At 36.1% G+C, this 18,657-nt stretch overlaps 1 protein-coding gene and 1 pseudogene across 2 annotated transcripts; both read left to right on the forward strand.

Annotated features, from left to right (window-relative positions):
• Positions 1 to 11,136: 11,136 nt before the first annotated feature.
• On the forward strand, positions 11,137 to 13,990 carry LOC143614869 (mitochondrial metalloendopeptidase OMA1-like; annotated as a pseudogene). Its single transcript, XR_013150365.1, has 3 exons — positions 11,137 to 11,959; positions 13,400 to 13,548; positions 13,655 to 13,990. The product of XR_013150365.1 is annotated as a mitochondrial metalloendopeptidase OMA1-like (transcript).
• Positions 13,991 to 15,501: 1,511 nt separating this feature from the next.
• Positions 15,502 to 18,626, forward strand: LOC143615554 (putative protein phosphatase 2C 75). Its single transcript, XM_077088661.1, has 4 exons — positions 15,502 to 15,843; positions 17,086 to 17,394; positions 17,501 to 17,546; positions 18,439 to 18,626. The coding sequence occupies exons 1-4, from the start codon at positions 15,502 to 15,504 to the stop codon at positions 18,624 to 18,626; spliced, it is 885 nt and encodes a 294-aa protein (XP_076944776.1).
• The last annotated feature ends 31 nt before the right edge of the window (positions 18,627 to 18,657 follow it).

Consider the following 18,657-nt stretch of genomic DNA (forward strand, 5'->3'; position numbering starts at 1 on the left):
GGCTAAGAAATAAAGCTCAATAAAACCAAGCCCAAGCTTGAATAAATTTTAAACCAAAAAAACCGAACATTAAGCCTAAAACTAACCCTACCACATGGTTGATGTTCGAACACAACAACAAACGGAGTATCCATTGTGCACGGGTCGCTGTGTGGCATACTGAATTGTGAGGTTCGGCACAGAAGTCCGAATAGAAGCTAAGAAACAAGCAGGTGATTGGTGAAATAGTTTAGGTGTGAAATCAATTAATTGATTGATTGGGCGCTGTTGCTGTTTGTTGAGGCCTGAGGTTCAGAACTGACTAGTGTGGATGTGAAATCGATTACTCAAAACAGTCAACAGAAGCAAGTGAGGTTCCGCAATTCGCATATCACCATTTTGTATTTTTTTTCAACTTAGTATGTTGGGCCGTTAGGGTTTGGAATTATTGTTTGACCTGACCCGAACTGGACTGCCAACCCGAAACTTAGAAATAGGAAAAAAAATTTTGGGTCTCGTGACTTTCTGCCCATCCAAACTGGATGTTCAAGAACCACCACTGATACGAAAGGCTTCAAACGAAACATGTGGAAGATTTTTGTGAAGATATCCGCCACTTAAAGATTGGTGGGAACAAATCGAGTGTATAATCTACAGAGGTAGCGAGTTCCCGAATAAAGTGATAATCCAAATCATATGATTAGCACACTTATGAGAGATTGGATTCTGAGTCATAAAGAGAGCACTCTTGGTGTCACAAAGAAGAGTTGGTCGATTAGGAGGCAAAGCATTTCATTCCCGTAATAAGTGAGTTATTCAAACGATCTAAGCAGCCGTGTTTGCCATTACTCTATATTCTGATTCACAACTTGATTGAGAAACGGTTGGTTGCTTCTTGGCATTCCATGACACTAGATTACCACCTAAGAAAATGGAGTAATCGTATGTGGACCGGTGTGTTTCAATACACTGAGCCCAGTCAGCATCAGAGTATTCGACAAGAGACGATTTTTGTGGCCAAGTGAAGTGAAGACTAAAAGAAAGTGTGCCTTTAACATAACGAAGGATCCTTTTAATTGACTAAAAATGATCAATGGTTGGAGCGTGCAAAATTGACAAACATGGTTAACCACATAAGACAAATCTGGACGGGTTACGGTCAAATATTGAAGAGCACCAATAATAGACTGTTATTGGGTAAGGTCAGAATGAGGTTCCCCGGTAGTGTTGTGAAGGTTTCATGCGATGCGAGCGGAGTGCTTATAGGTTTGGAATCATAAAAGCCTGCACACTTCATAATATCCGTGGCATACTTCGAATGAGTGAGATAGGGACCGGTGTTTGTATGAACAACTTTGTGACATTTGTCAATTTCGGGTTATTTTATACTTGTATTCTTAATGTAAACCCGACCCATTTTGTATCCCGAACCTTTCGATATTATCAAAATGATGAATTGTATGTTAAATATTTGTTTTATAGTTGTTGGATAAAACAAAACACCCTTTTCGGTTCTTAAAATTCCCCGAAAACGCTCAAAACGAACTCCAGGGACTAAAACTACCAAAATGGAGACTTGAATGACCCATTTGTAGTTTGTGCTTTCTTGGGTCTATAACCAACCCATTTTCATGAAACACCCTTTATGAAAGACCCATTCAACTTACCCTATATATACACACCCATCTTCTTCATTTGTGCTTGTTCATTTCTTCATTTCTCTCTCAAATTCTTGAATTCTAAGGTTGTTCTTCATAAGCTAATATTTCATTTTAACTAACTTCTCAATACTTAAAGCTTGATGTTACAACATATATATAATATACACTCCTTGTTTACCTTCGGTCATTCATTTCTCCGGTCTCGGCCGATTGAAATGTCGGGCTAGTAAGGCAAGGTTACATGGAGGACTTTGTAGTCCTTGTTTATATATTTAACAAATCTAACCATATAACTTGTTATACTTCCTTAACTTCTACATATTTTAGTTTATTGTTCATATTTGTCAAGTTCCATGGTATTGGGTATGTGGTGACTAGCCTCGGTTTCATCCCGAGTTGAGAACCGAACCAAAAACCGAACTTTTGTTTAAAAGCATTATTGTTAACTTTTTGAATGTAAAACTTGAGTATTATTATTTATAAGTTATTTTACAAGTTCCATGTTAATTGGGTATGTGGTAACCATCCTCGGTCTTATTCCGAGTCAAGGACCGAACCAAAAACCGAACTTTTGTTTAAAAGCTTTATTGTTAACTTTTTGAATGTAAAACTTGAGTATTATTATTTATAAGTTATTTTACAAGTTCCATGGTAATTGGGTATGTGGTAACCATCCTCGGTCTTATTCCGAGTCAAGGATCGAACCAAAAACCGAACTAAACCGAGTTCACTCGCTTAAGACACACAAGTGTGTTTTTAGCGACCAAAACTCATATTTTTCTTCAAGATTATATTTTAAGTCAATTTTAGTTAATTTCTAAACATACTTAGCATGTCGGTAACCAACTTGATCTTATAACAAGTTCGAACCGATAAGGTCGTATACTCGCTTAACGAACGTTAAGGTTCTTCACAATAGAACTACATACTTGGTTAAGTCTATTTTGATTTTATTGAGTTATCTCATAACATTTATTATTTTGGGAAGTTAACTGTGAGCTTGGTCAATTATCAAGTCTCGAACCGACAAACCCGAACACTCGTTTAAACCTCGTTTTGGTATTCTTATAACAAAGGGTTTTGCAATGTCGCATTTTAACCCACATTATTACTTAACATAGGTTGAATTAAAAAAAAAGAAAAAAACTAATGAATAGAATGCCGAGACCCGGTTTCGAGAAAACTTATTTTACAAAACTCGTTTCTTTAATTTCTCAAATATTTACATTTTAAATCCTAAACTTTATTTATTTACTTTATTTGTCATGTATTTTATTTTAAACCCTTCCAAGACTACCTACTAACACGAGACCCGTTTAATATAGGTCTTGCTCGTTAAATCGATCTCTCCGATTATTCACGACACTATCTTTCAAGTTACTTGTTAATATGAGTACTTTTTCATCCCCCGTTTTCCATCTTTCGTTTTGGGGGTGGCATTGCATACTTATTCAAATTCAAATGATTTATACTTGAGTCTTAAACCACAACACGTATTGTATATGTTTACTTAAATAAATGCTCGATTTGGTGTTATATGCTTTACATGATTATGTGCAAATTCTTGAATGCTAAGGCGGGTAGCCTCTTGAATGCTAAGGCGGGTAGCCTCATCAAAGTATGATCATACGTTAATTCCGAGTATATATGGTATCCCCATATAGAAAGGTGTCGTCAATGTATTCTTATTGACGATTTCATTATTGTCGTCAATGTATTCTTATTGACGGTTTTATTATCTAAATTGTTGCTATTATTTATTGTTTTCATATACTAGTTGTGGATTTCATACTATATAGTTATTGTCCAAAACTATGAAAACTGCTCACCAACCTTCGTGTTGACAAACTCTATTTTATGCAATGTTACAGGTTTGATGTTAGCTTGATTTGATTACTTGAAGAAACTTATTATCTTGGCTTTAGGATATTAGAAAATAAAAGAACAAGTTATTTGTTTATCTATCTATTTGGCATTTTGTATGAACAATTATTGTGTTATTTATGATGATATGGATTTAAATGAGTTGTTTAAATATTATAACTTTATAGTGTCATTGTGCAATGAGCAATCATGTCGCGCCTCGACGTTTCCGCCTTCATTGGTCGGGGTGTGACAAATTTCAAGACCTAAAAATATAATTTAGGTCTCCCAAATCTTTGATAGCAAACTCGGTATTAAGACATGAAATCAACGTACCAATTGCTAGCTCGTCATTTCACGTGAGGATAAGATCACCCACGTAGACAAGTAAATACATAATGCAACCACCTTGACGAAACACGAATAAAGAAGTGTCACGTGAAACCATAAGATAAGAGGAACATGCTTAAACATTGAAACCATGCTCGTAGAGCCTGCTTTAGGCCGTATAAGGCTTTGTGTAATTTACACAAATGATTAGGAAATGCGGGGTCAACAAAGCCCGGTGGTTGTTCCATAAAAACGGTTTCGTTCAAGGTTCCATTTAAAAAGGCATTCTTGACATGGAGTTGATGTAGTTTCCAATTGTTCAACACAGCAAGAGATAAGATTATTCGGGCGGTGGAGGCTTTGACTACAGGACTGAAGGTATGAGAGTAATCAAGACCTGGAATTTGTGTAAAGCCTTGAGCAACTAAACGTGCTTTGTAACGTTCTATAGACCCATTCGAGTGATACTTAATCCGATACACCCATTTAGACCCAACAACATTAGTAGATGTGAACGTGGAACCAACGTCCAAGTATTAATATGATGTAAAGCATGGAGCTCCTCATGCATAACCGCGACCCATTTTAGATCCTTTTCCGTTGTTTTGAAACCTCGTGGTGGTTCAGTATTCGTGGATAAAGCTACATGAAGTGCATGAGTGGTAACAAATGCGAAGTCACCAGTGTGTTTCGTTTTAAAAATATTCGCTTTGGACCTCGTGGTCATATGGTGAGAAGTTGTGGCTTGAGAGGATGTGTTTGTTGGATTAGTGGTGTTTTGAGGAGGTACAACACCGGGTTCAATATGGGGTTGGGTTATAGTGGGTGAAATTGGTAGTTGATAGCTACTGTTTGAGTTAGAATTGATTGGGATTGTAGAGTGGACTGGAGATGGATCGGTTAGGCTAGTCCGGAATTGGGATGAGTGGTGGGTTGGGTGGAAGGTGAGGTCGGTGAAGGATTAGGCTGACACAAAGTGCAGGGAGGTGGGCTAGTAGTGGAGGTGGTTGGGTTGACGGGTGTTGTTAGACTAAAGGATGTTTGAGTCGGTAATGGTTTGTTTTTAAATTCTTCTAAAAATGTGGTAATATCCAGCTTTGCTAAACTTGAAGCACCATTATAACCGGCAAAGGGAAAATTTTAAATTATACATATTATTGAATATATTTGGGGTTGTTTTTATTGAATTGTACTCGTTCATGATTCATATTTAAAATTTAAAGAGTTCAGAAGACAACAAGCTAATATGAAGTACATTCCTTGAATTTGAGACCAACGAGTGAATATTCGCTATGATTATGACCAAATGAACAAGGGATAGCACAACTGGATCATCTAGTTATTGCAAATCTCATGGTCAGGAAGTGACAGAAACAACACTAGATGATAGCCACAAATAAATTATGATCATATTCGTAGTTATGGACAAAAATAATAATTGAAATATAAAACCCATGTGAAGGTAAGTGGAAAGAAAGCAAAGGAAGGGTCACAAATAAAAAGGAATTATGGGCTGAAAAATTATTAATTGGACGCAACAGTGTAGAGTTTGGTTTTTGGTTTGGCGTCTTTACAATCCAACACGAAAAAACAGAACACTTGTTGGGCTGCAAAAGGAATTGCAGGTCGGTTAACATTGGAGCCTTGGAGGTAGAGGTGCACAAATCGGTTAACCAATAACCGGTTTTTTTTTTTTTTTTTTTTTGGGAGGGGGGTGGGGGGGGAATAACATATTAGACCGGTTAATCGGGTCGGGTACTAATCGGTTTTGATAAAATAATAAAAAAAATCGGTTAAACGGTCGGGTACTAACCGGTTAAACCCGGTTTTTAATAAAATAATAAAAAAAATCAGTTAACCGGTTTATAACCAGTTTTGAAATCAAAATATAAACCGGTTACTAACCGGCGGTTAGGTTCGGTTAGTAACCGGTTAGGATTGGACCGGTTAGACTTTCGGGTACGAACCAGTTAGAAACCAGCTAGCCGGTTTCTATGGGCACCTCTACTTGGAGGAATTAAAAGGCAATTGTTTTTTTTGGAACCCGAGGATATATTATTACTATTATTTTTTTGTCAACGGCTGTTACTAAAAAACAGAGCCTTCTGTCGCAAGACAGAAGGGGTTGCATTTGTTGAAGGGGGGCCACCCCTGGTTCCACAAGAGGAGTTGAGAACGGCTACTGTGTTTTAAAAGATTCATCATCATTATCATTGGATCAAAGAAGAAATCAAGTTACTTGGCAATGTTACTCAATTATTTTTATTCCTTTTGCTATGAACCATAATATTTATTTTATCTTTGTTTCTTTAATAATTATGAGAGGCTAAACTGTTATGCTGTCTGGGTTTGGATGAATACTTTTTAGACTTGTTTTATTTTTGGTTTTGGATTATTATTGATTGGTTGATGCTTTGGTAAAGTTTTTATTGTCTTTGGTTGTGATGCATATGCGTATTTAGTATTAATTTATGATCAATTTATTTTTCCATATACGTCTTTGTGAATGTCTTTCATCTATGGATGCATATTAGGCTGTTTACTATGTGTTTTCAACTAGTTTAGGGTATATTGTTAACGTATTCCATAGGAACGATAATTGAAAGTTTAGAGATACCTTATATTCTGCCACTTGAGAGACGGGAGGTAATTAAGTGTTGTCTGTTTTGGTCTTTTACGGGTTTGGGTAGTGGTTGCATGGGAGTGAGTTTCCCTAGATTCCCTTAGATTCTTACAGATCCAAATTATAACCGAATTCAATAAGAATACCCTTTTCGCCTTAGGGTGTTTTGTGGTTAGAGAGACCGGAAGGTAATTTGGTCTTTGGGTACCTTAGCATAGTTAGGTAAGGTGAGAGCAGGTGATCCGAACCACTAAACCGTTAAGCTTTACATGATATTTAGGGTTCTTAGGTATTGTTGGTGAAACTGGGAGGTGATCTAGCATACTTTAGTTATTCCTTAAGTTTCATATTTTTAGAATCCGATTACCAATCATAAATCCAAATCCGAGAGTTTACGAGTTGACTAGTAGGATTCCTTTCATAGGTAGTTATTTCTCCTATATAAGTTTCAACCCGATTTGTTCGTGCCAGTTTTAGTTTAAGTATTTTTTTTAGTTTATAGTTAATAATTAAAAACACAAAAATTAACTAAATCAATATATTTAAGTTATTAGTCAAAGTCTAATTTAGGTGTCGCTAGTGTCATGTGGGTTCTATATCCGGACTTCATTAAGCTTTACTACAGTCGATAGGTACACTTGCCTGTCTAGTGGTCTAGCGTTAGGAGAGTCTAGGTTTATAAATTTAAAACTAGAGTCTCTAGGTTATGTTAAGTTTTTATAGACCGCGCTTAGCACATCAATTGACATAAATGCGAGAGGTTGACGGATCAAGACACCAATATCCTTTATATTGAGAGCTATATCCAATAAAAATGCACGAGATACTTCGAGGTGCGAGTTTATGCTTAGAGTAATCCTTTAAGTAAGGAGAAACTTCGCAACCATAGGCTTGAAATTTTCCATATTGAGGATCTTGTGCAAAAAGTAACTAAAATGGTGACTTGTTTTGCAATAATGGGGTGGGTAATCTGTCACACCCCGACCAAAGGCGGCGGAACATGCTGAGGTGTAACGATTGTCCATAAGCACATGACATTAATTAAAGTGACAGTATTTAATAAACTCATTTCATTTCACAACATCGAAAATGTCACATAACAATTATCCATAAAATAACCATAAACAAGATATCACAAAATATAGCAAATTGATATTGTTCATTTTTACTAATATCCTAAGGTCTTTGATGTCGTTTTCTTCACAATCATAAATCAACCAAGATGCAAACCTGCAACATTTCATAAAATAAAGTTTGTCAACACAAAGGTCGGTGAGCAATTCATAAGTTTAATCATATTAGTATATAATAAAGATAGCCACAAAACTAGCATACGAAACGATAAATAAAAGTGGTAATTTAGATAAATAGATATCGCTAAACACATTAGCGACACCTAACTATAAGGGGATGCCAAATAGTCTAGGATTTTATAGTTATCGTTAATTGCATTACGTTAACGACACCTTGCTATAAGGGGATGCCAAATAGTCTAGGATTTTATAGTTCCACCAACCAAAAGCGATAAACACATAGGCATATAAGCATAGAATAACCAAATCGAGCAATTATTTAGGTAAAGTATACAACTACGTTTGTGGTTTAAGATTCAAATATAAAGCATTTTGTTGAATAAGTATGAAATGTCACCCCCAAAATAAAAGATGGAAAATGGGGTATGAAGTACTCACCTTCAAGTGGTAAACTTGAAAGATGATAATTTGGAGATTTGTCGGAACGACGAGTTTAACGCACAATGCCTAAAAAGAAAAGAAGTCTTGAATTTAGAAAGGTTGTCTTGAAGGTCTTTAAACAAAATAAATGTTGAGAAATGTAAATAATTAAAGTTCAAGGTTTAAAATGTGACTATTTAAGAATTTATAATAATAACCCTTTAAAAATGTAAGTTTGCTCGAAACCGGGTTAAAGTATCTAATGTTAATATTTACTCAACCTATGTTAAGTAATAAGGTGGGTAAAATGCAAGAATGCAAATCCCTTTGGAATAAAGATACTAAAACGGGTTTTTTTTTATCGAGTGTTCAGGTTGTCGGTTCGGGTCTTGATAATTGGTCAAACCCAAAGTCAACTTTCCAAAATATTGAATGTTATGAGATAATTCAATAAAATTTAATAAGACTTAACCAAGTATGTAGTTCCATTGTTTCAGAACTAACAACGCACGTTAAGCGAGTGTTCGGTTTTGTCGGTCCAAACTTTGTTATGAGATCAAGTTGGTTCCAACATTTCCAAGTACTTAAGAAAATATTTAAAAATCAATTTGTAACTATTTTTAAAGAAATATACAAGTCTTGATGGCTAAAAAAAAACACACTTGTGTGTCTTAAGCGAGCAAGAATCGGTTTGGTTCGGTTTCCATCTTACAACAAGTTCATAGATGGTTTCCACATGTCCAAACACTAAATAACTTGTATAATAATGTACAAATAAAAAAAATACCAAAAGTTAACAATAAAGTCCTTAAACAAAAGTTCGGTTTTCGGTTCGGATCGTGTTTCGAGTTAAGACCGAGGTAAGATTCTACAAACCCATAACCATAGAATTTGTAAAAATGATTTTAGAAACTTAGATCTAACACTAAGTATGTTTAAACAAACAAAACTAGTAACAAAGTTCGGTTTACGGTTTAGAGCTATTTACGGTTAAACCGAAGCATAGACTTTTAAAAACCCATAACCATGGAACTTGTAAACATGACCAACAAACTAAAATAAGCAAGATTAATATGTATGAACAAGTTATATAGATGTATATATATCAAGGACACGAAGTCCTCCATGAAGCCTTGCCTTATGGGGTCCGAAACCTCACCGACCGGAATCGGAGAAGTAACTACCAAAGGTAAACAAGGGGTGTATATTATATATGTGTTGCACAACCATAAACAAGTATTAATAAGACTACATAAACTAATTAAGATGAAAGACCAAAATCCTTCAAGAACACTTAAGAAGATAACCTTGAATCTTTGATGTTTGAGAGAGTTTTTTTTTTTTTTTTTGGAGTTGTAGCAAGGAAAAATGAAGAGGAAAGGTGGTGTATATATAGGGTAATGTTGGTGGTCAAATATGGGTGTGAGACACAAGAGTTTTCATGCAAAATGGATCAAGACAAAAACACAAAACAACAAAAAAATAAATAAATAATAAATAAATAAATAAATAAAAATAAAAATAGGATGTTTTCAAGACCCAACAAGTGTGAAACAATATTGTAACATAAATCCATCATTTTGATTATAACATAAGCTTCGGTTTACAAATCGGGTCGGTTTACATAATAAACAAATACAAAAACGAATACAAACAAGACCCGAAATTGACGAATGTCACATATTTATAACAAAGGTTGCCTAAGTGAAAGCTTCCACCCAATAAGAAGCCGGAATATGAGCATTGAATAACATGGTGAGACCGGTCTCGAGAAAGTAGAGCGAAAGGGAGAATTGAATGAAAGAAAAAAAAAAGCAAGAGTGAGGATGGAATGGTTTTGATGTGTTTAAATGAAATGAGATTTTTTATGTAATATGTAATTTTATTCTATTGACTAACCCAACCATTTTTTTTTAATTCCCTTACAATGATACTTTCCAGTTTCCATTCAGCTTAACAATTTAAAATACCAAACATACCAAACACCACCGAAGAGCATTTGCAATTGAGTACTCATCTCTAATCTCAAACTCAAATTATAAGGGAAATGTGTGGTTTTGCTCATGTTCACTCCTTCATTGAAATTTTCGTCAGCATATCCCAAATTATTTGAGAAACCAAAGTAAACCTCATATTTCGGTGTTCACAATTGACCTTACTTTTTAATATGATTATGAATGGAGATGAAAATATATGGTGAATCAGATGTTATTTAATTAGAAGTAATTTTTACACCCTTACGGTGAACGGGCAGACGTACTTCGCAACCTTATTTTCAAAATTAACTAGGTGTTATCTCGGCGCGTTACGCCGGTGTACCTTCGTTGTAGTTGTTTCTCTGTTTAGCTAGGCAATGGGTGCGATTTATTAATTGTTACAAAAGTTCCTTTCATTTATGGTGCTACATTTAGCTAGGCAATTTGATGTACGTTTAACACCAACGCTTATCGTCTATCTCTCACCTTGCAACAATCACGCCGGTCACACGATTTAAACACACATAAAACATAGTACGTTATAATAACTTTACCACCACACCACCTTTCCCATTACTTGATTGAGTAAGAAATCTATAAATATAAAATCTATTTCTATTTAAAAAAGACAAAAAACTGAACAAAAAAAAAAAAGTAGGTTATCAGCAAAGGGTCAAACTCATGACCCCCTAGTCATTACAAGACTACACTACCACCACACCAACTTTACTTTTTGTTGATTTTAAATATTAAATATTAAAAAAGATTTCAAAATAAAATAAAATGAACTTAGTGGCTGTCACATGACACTCATGCCTCACAATATATAGTATTATTTTAAAAGCGATAAAATATTAAAATGAAGATTCATTATGCTTTCTAGAAACTAATCCAAGCTTCCCGAAAATGGAATCATGCCATTCTTCTTCTTTTATTATTATTAGTATTATTTCTTTGTTTTCTTGTACAGCAATCTCTTGTATCCTCGTTAAACCCTATACATCACTTTGAGTTCATTTAATAGCTCAGCAATGGCATCATGTTATAGAAGATCAAAGCTAGGTTTCGATGCAATAGCTCGTTACGTCACCTCCAAAATCACCGCCCCAAAACCCCCAATTCACAGCACTCAATTGAGTAAGTTTACATCTGGGACACGGGTATAGATATTATTACGTTGATTCACGTCAAGTTAGGCATTTTAAGCCCCGAGGGTTTCAAAGATGGACTGATGACCCTAGGGACGTATTGATGGTTGTGTTAGTCGGATCAGGAGTCGGTTTAACCGTGTATTTCGGTAACGTTGAGACGATACCGTACACGAAACGAAGGCATCTGGTGTTGATGTCTCACAATTTGGAGAGAACGATGGGTGAGTCTCAGTTTCAGAATATGAAGGCTGGGTTCAAGGGGAAGATACTGCCCGCGATGCATCCGCAAAGCATTCGGGTGAAAATGATTTCGAACGAGATTATTGGGGCGTTGCAGAGAGGATTGAAGAAAGAACAGGTTTGGACGGATTTGAGTTACGGTTCGGAGATTGGGGCTGCGTCGGAGATTACGGGGAAGGAGGCGGTGATGGCGATGACGGAGGAGACGGGCTCGGGGGATAGGTGGTACGGGAAGGATGAGTTGATTGATGATACGTGGGTGGATGAGAGTAGGAAGAAGGGGAAGGATAAGGGGATGGCGTCGGCGATTTCGCATTTGGATGGGTTGAAGTGGGAGGTTTTGGTGGTGCAGGATCATGTTGTGAACGCGTTTTGTTTGCCTGGTGGGAAGATTGTTGTGTTTACGGGGTTGTTGGAACACTTTAAAACGGATGAAGAGATTGCTACTATTATTGGTCATGAGGTATGTTTTGTTTATAATTATTTATAAGTTAATGTGAACAAATTTGGATTGGTTATGTTATGATAAGGACGTTGACCAATAAGTTTGCCGGTTAGTCTTAGTGAATTTAGAAGTCGACACATATTCACATGACATCTTAATGGTTTGAATCAAGTAATCTTAACATCTGTTCTATTATTTCGTGCTGTCAATATTTTGTTCGCTGTAAAGAAGTAAACATGAATCCTTCTATTGGTGTGCATTTTAAGTGTTCTTTTTGAAAATTGGAAGGTCCTTAAGTTAGGGTGGGTTAGATGGTTTTGCATGTGTCTTGATAATCGGTTTACATATAACAACTTACAAGCTTTTATATATGAACATAAAATGATCAGATAGTTAAAATAATAGTAAGTTTATGCCAAAGACTCTAACGATGTGAATGGCAGCTTGAAGTCCCCATTATTTGTTGGTTGGTAGACTCGGGTTACGGTTCAGAACAAGTTCTAAGAAAAGTGAGTGACAAAACGGGTTCTAAGCAAAATGAGTTTGGGTCAATACTGGCCGTGTTGAAAAGGTCTCTGGTTGGGTCAAAATGAGTTTGGCCATAATAGAATTGGGTTAATAACTCAAAATGAGTCGTTTTAGAAGAAAGTACCCACCCGACCACCATTTGCTGCTATAAGCCATTTAGATCCTTTTTTCAACTTAACAAGTTTTATAATAGTTGTCCATTTTGACCATTAACTAATTTAAAGGGACTCATTTTGACCCGTCGACTGATTAAAGGTGACCCAAGTCAACCCATTTATGGATGAACGTGTTTTGATTGCCATCTATAGTTAAAAAGCATGGCTTTTTTTTATTTTCTATCGACAGTTATGTTAAGAGATTACTTGATTTCTATAAAAGCAATAATATGGTGGAAATGATTATGAGATAACTGGTTATTATGGTTTCTATTTTATTATTTGATCCAAGAAAAAATGATGCTTTTCTTTTTCCCCATTAAAATCTGCAATGCTTTCCTTCTCTAATTGTCTCATAAAAAGTTGCAAAATGTTTTTTCTTGATGAGTTTTTATTATGAAATTACTTGATCTGTCATTACAAAGATGTTGATGATTTTGTCATTATCAAAGGGTATTTAAGACATTTAGGTTAATAGTTAGTGGTGGAAATATGAACCTTTTACTCACGAGTTTGTCGATGTTAGTTGTTTTTTATCTCAAACCTGTTAAACGAGTCGGTTCAAAAAATTAATTGAATCAGTCAAATGGGTGAAAGTCGCTCAAGATCTATTTTGATGCATAAAGCCTCCTAACCATTTTCATTTAAAGATTAGATTATTATCGCAACCGTGTTGTTTTTTTTAAAGCATAGTTAATGCAATAATTAGTATTTGACACCTTTATATAGATATCATGTATATGAATATGTTGGCTAAACATGAATATGGTTGTAGGTCGCACATGCTGTGGCAAGACATGCAGCTGAACAAATTACAAAGAACCTCTGGTTTACAATCGGGCAGCTAATTTTATATCAATTTGTTATGCCCGATCCGGTCAACACAATGTCAAACCTTCTTCTTAGGCTTCCTTTCTCCCGAAAGTATGCTATAGTCTTTTCGGGTGCCTTCTATTTCTTAACAGTTTCATGAATTTCCTTTGTGTTACATGTGAAATCGTACTGTTTAAAAAGTTAGAATTATGTGCAGGATGGAGATTGAAGCTGATTACATCGGGCTGTTGTTGATGGCATCAGCTGGGTACGACCCGCGGGTCGCTCCAAAGGTATTTGAGAAGTTGGGTCAAGTATCAGGTGACTCTGCTTTGCGAGATTACCTCTCGACCCATCCGTCTGGAAAGAAAAGAAGTAAATTGTTGTCTGAAGCTAGTGTGATGCAAGAAGCGATCTCTATATATCGAGAGGCGATTGCAGGACGAGAGGTTGATGGTTTTTTTCTTTAACTGTCATAAGTGTTTTTGTATAATAACATTTACTCATGAACCTCTTCAAATTACGCCTGAAGATGGATGGTTTTTCACGCATGTAATGTTTGTAGAAGTTGGAATTTATGTCCAAAACTCGGTATGAGATACAAGTTTTTAGAACATGTTTTGGACATATAGGAGTGTAGATTTTAATTTTTGCAAGGGCAGATGAAATGTGCCCTTTAGTAGAAGTTCGAAATTGTGTATATGTACATTTTTTGGTCAGTTGATTTTAGTCTTGATTTGATTCCAAAGCCAAAGTAAATTTTTTTTAACTCGCATCACAAGCGGCGAAAACGCCAGCCTCGTATAATAACTTACAAATTAAACGCTCGTTAGTCCTTCCATGTTACACTTTCCAGTTTTGGTCGGTTCTTAATTAACCCACAAGAACCCGAGTGCTTTGATATCACCCCCCAAGTTGCTCCACTCTACCGGTTTACTATTAAACATTAAATCGTTTCTCGCTTTCTACGGGCACCAGAAAGTAACAAGACAATGGCCCGGAAAGCCTTCGCTTTCTTCTTAGGAGCCCTTGTGAACTTGAGTTTTAACAAATCTTGAACTCTAAACGCTTACACTAACAATACGTTGCACCAAAGTGAGACAACTTGCCAAACTTCTTGTGCAAGGCCGCATGACACAAATAAGTGTTCTCCCAATTCTTCAACAAGACCACACACCTAAAGCGGAACCGAACCTGTTGATTCTTCAACAAGACTACACACTAGACACGTATTATTTGTTCAATTTTGTTATTATTATTATTTTCTCTAGTCTATTAACATACCGTACAAAAAATATTAGATCATCTAGACAAAATCGTTCATCTAGTGATTGGCCTCTTTTTCCTACACGCATTCGTCGTATCTTGCTGATGGACGATTGAACAAAACAAACCGCCTATCAAAACAATTTCAAACTAATAATGTTTTGGTGAATACATGCATGAAGCCATTGATAGCCGTGAAAATAATGTGAAATTGCACTAATTTTGACGTTATTTTACTAATCTCGTGAAAATAACGTTAAAAGTGACGGACGGTTAATCAGGCATCATGTAGTGGCGTTGATAGCCGAAAGACAAGGGTACATGCACCGATCAGCCGGTGTCCCGATGATTGAGTGCTATGTGCCTTATGTCCAAGGCTTGATGCAAAACTACTATCGAGCCGGGGGTCTCACTGGAAGCAGCCTCTCTATCCTTATGGGGTAGAGGTAAGGCTGTCTACATCTTACCCTCCTCAGACCCTACTATAGCTTTGCAATTGGTGGGATATACTGAGTACGATGATGATGATATGCATGAAGCCATTGACGTGGACATGGTAACCGTGTCCCATATGTGACTCGTAACATATGTTTCATCCAACACGTGTCACCCGCCCACATATCCATCACACTCATTTACCGACATCCTCAAAATACCACGTCTCACGTGTCAACTTTAGACAGTCCCATGATCGCTTAACTATCGGGCAACATAATATAATATATACCACGTTAGCCGTCAAATTGCACACGAATTCCACTTTTTAGTGACTTTGACTTTCAACCCGCATGAATATTAATGAATCGGGTGTATGGTAGTCGGAAAAGAATGCTGGCTAGTGACGACGGTGAGGATTCGGTGGATAAATGCCGTGAGCGGCGGCGCCGGAGGATGGCCATGAGGAGGGTGGCCGTTAGGCCGCCGGCGAAGAAGACGGCCGATAATCCGACGACGTCTTCACCGGAGATCATGAATTTGATTAGCAACATGGAGACGCCGCCGCCGCCGGTGTACGGGACGATGTCGGTGATTGGACGGCAACGTCAGATGATGGACGAAGTGTCCGTTGAAACGAACTTATGCCGGCCGGAGATCAACGGGTTCCAGCCGGTGCATTTCTTCGGTGTGTTCGATGGGCACGTAAAATTCCGGACTCTTACTACACTTTAAGGATTATGTTATAAATAAATCCTATAACATATTATTTTTACATGTCTAACACCAACCAAAAACACAACACCCACGACCAATTCGACCATTCTAGCGAGCTATGCTTCGACAAACCAAAGAAAATCAAGGGCTTTAATGTCTCGAAATCTCTTCCACTTTAACCTCCTTGACATTTTTTAATTTCTCACTTTCCAAAGTCTCCAACAAACAATAATAATTATCCCATAAAATGACTCTTTTACCACAACTCCGAGCTCTTGTGGAGCTCAAGAAGGTCTCACAACCTGTCATGATATAATGTTAGATCAAATACAAACAATTTAACGTGCTAAGAATGCATGTAAATAGTTATTATACTACATTTATTTTTATGTACTTTAATATATGACTGGCTTAGGGGCTGTTTAGTAAGATTCTTCAGTTAAGTGACTACCTCTTAATCGATTAGAGGTAAATAGTGTTTGATTCAATAGAAATGCACTTCTTAATGGTGTATGGAGCTATTAAGGCTTAGAAACATATTGAATGATTAAAATCTCTCAAAACTTCTTAATGATTCGACATAATATTGCCAAACAGCCAGGGACGGATCCAACTTCCCACCTTGGCCCATCCAACCTTTTCATTTAATATGGTAATTTTTTTCCAAAATGTCAAATGATATATATTGAGTTCGGCCCATACATATTATTTGTGTCTGGCCCATCCATATTATTTGTGTCTGGGCCACACTTGAATATTTTTTCAAAATAAATCCCTTAAAGCCAAAGAGAGGGAAATCGTTTACCTAAGAAATCTTTCCCCTCACATCTTGTCTTTGTTTGTTTAAAAAATTGGTTTTTTATGTGTAAGAACGGTAAGTTGAATGATTGAATTAGTGTTTTAGTCAAATGATTGAATATAAAGTTTTTATTGTTTGATCCAACCCGACCCGAACCAGATTGCTGACCCAAAACTTAAAAGTAGGAAAAAAAATTGAGTCTCGTGACTTTCGGCACATCCATACTAGATGTTGAAGATCCGCCTGCAAACAGCTCTTACGATAGTTCTTAGTTAATTAATAATTAATCTATTTATTTGTTAGTTTAATTATAGGTTAATTTATTTATATATACATAATCTCATCTCATGAAATATAATACAATATCATGTCTCAATTACTTATGATACTTTCGATGATTTCAATATATGTAACTTAACTTTATAGAGCAGGTGTCAGCATTATGCAAAGAGCACATGCACGTAATCATGAAAGAGGAGTTGATGCGTGTTAAGATGGTCGGAGACGAGTCAAACGGTGGCTGGGAGCGGTGGAGGTCGGCGGTGAACCGGAGTTTTAGCAGGATGGATGAGATGTCGTTAAAACAGTGTAATTCCAGAATTTGTAGATGCAATCCGCAGCTGTCTTTAATGGGGTCGACTGCGGTGGTGTCAGTTTTGACAAAGGAATGCATATTAGTGGCAAAATGCGGTGATTCCAGTGCTGTGATTTGTCGTGACGGCAGGCCCGTCGACCTTAAGGTGAATAATTATTAATTAGCACACACTTAGTTTAATTTGTGTTTGTTTTAGTAGATTGGACTTGGAATGAATATATGTATAAGTATCTAGTTATGGTTTTGTGCAGGCTGATGTAGGAGGTTGTGGCGGACGAATTATGTCCCGGCCTATAGGTTCTCTCTTAACTCTTTTATCGAACAAAATTTAACAATGTTTGCCTCTTGTTTAGTATCGTTAAACCTACCTGCGTTAATTAGGAAAATCCCATGTTTACAAATAGAATTACTCAATATATACTTTTGACAATTTAATCATACGTATGCTAAAAAATCTATCTGATCCTGAAACTGAATCGTAATTAATCGAAATTTTGATCCAAATTTTCAAGTTCGATAGGCATTTTAAAAAATTCTGATATTTGGTCCAAGGTATCCAACGTATATTTTAAAAATTATAAAATAACTAATATTTTTAAAAATTATAAAATAATGAATTAACACATATTAATTAGAAGTTTCAGACACTTCGGATGTTCGAAATATTTTTTTTATTATTAAATAACTTTTTTATTATTTATTATATTATTAATGTTTTTCTGTTCCCAAAATAACTGAAATTTTCAGGTTCGATAGGCATTTTAAAAAATTCGGATATTTTGGTGCAAGTTAGCCAACGTGTATTTTAAAAATTATAAAATAACAAATATTAAATTAGAAATTTCGGACACTAGGAAAGTCGAAAGTCTTCGGATATTCGAATATTTTTTTTATTATTAAATAACTTTCTTCGGATATTCGAATATTTCTTTTATATGGTAAATTGACAATAAGATCAACACATAGAAAATGATTGGCTCGAATTTAGTTATAACTATTAGAATTGCAATTGCGTCGTATGTATGTCATATATCGGTCAAGATCTCTTGAAGTTGGCATATGAGGCAGAGAAATCGAATAGAAATACGGTATATGCATTCATGATTAGTATAGTTCTGTTAAACTATTTCTATTCTTTTTGTTTAATGTGATTTCTTGATTTGAGTTTATGTGGTGATGTTGTGTGAAGATGAGATAGGCTTCTGGGCAACATCTGAACCAGAAATCTCGATAACAAAGCGAGAATCACGGATACTAGGTAGTAATGGGCTATGGGATGTTGTGTCAAGTGAAACCGCATGCAAAACCGTACACGAATCTCTTGGGGAAAATTCAAGTGAAGGAACCGAGTTGGCGTCAACACTATTAGAGTGTTGACGCGCATCGCTTTGGGTCGTGGGAGTACCGA

This window comes from Bidens hawaiensis, unplaced genomic scaffold (assembly GCF_021521415.1).
Source record: "Bidens hawaiensis isolate Kalapana, Puna unplaced genomic scaffold, B.hawaiensis_p1.1 tig00002306_1, whole genome shotgun sequence".
NCBI classification, from domain to species: domain Eukaryota; kingdom Viridiplantae; phylum Streptophyta; class Magnoliopsida; order Asterales; family Asteraceae; genus Bidens; species Bidens hawaiensis.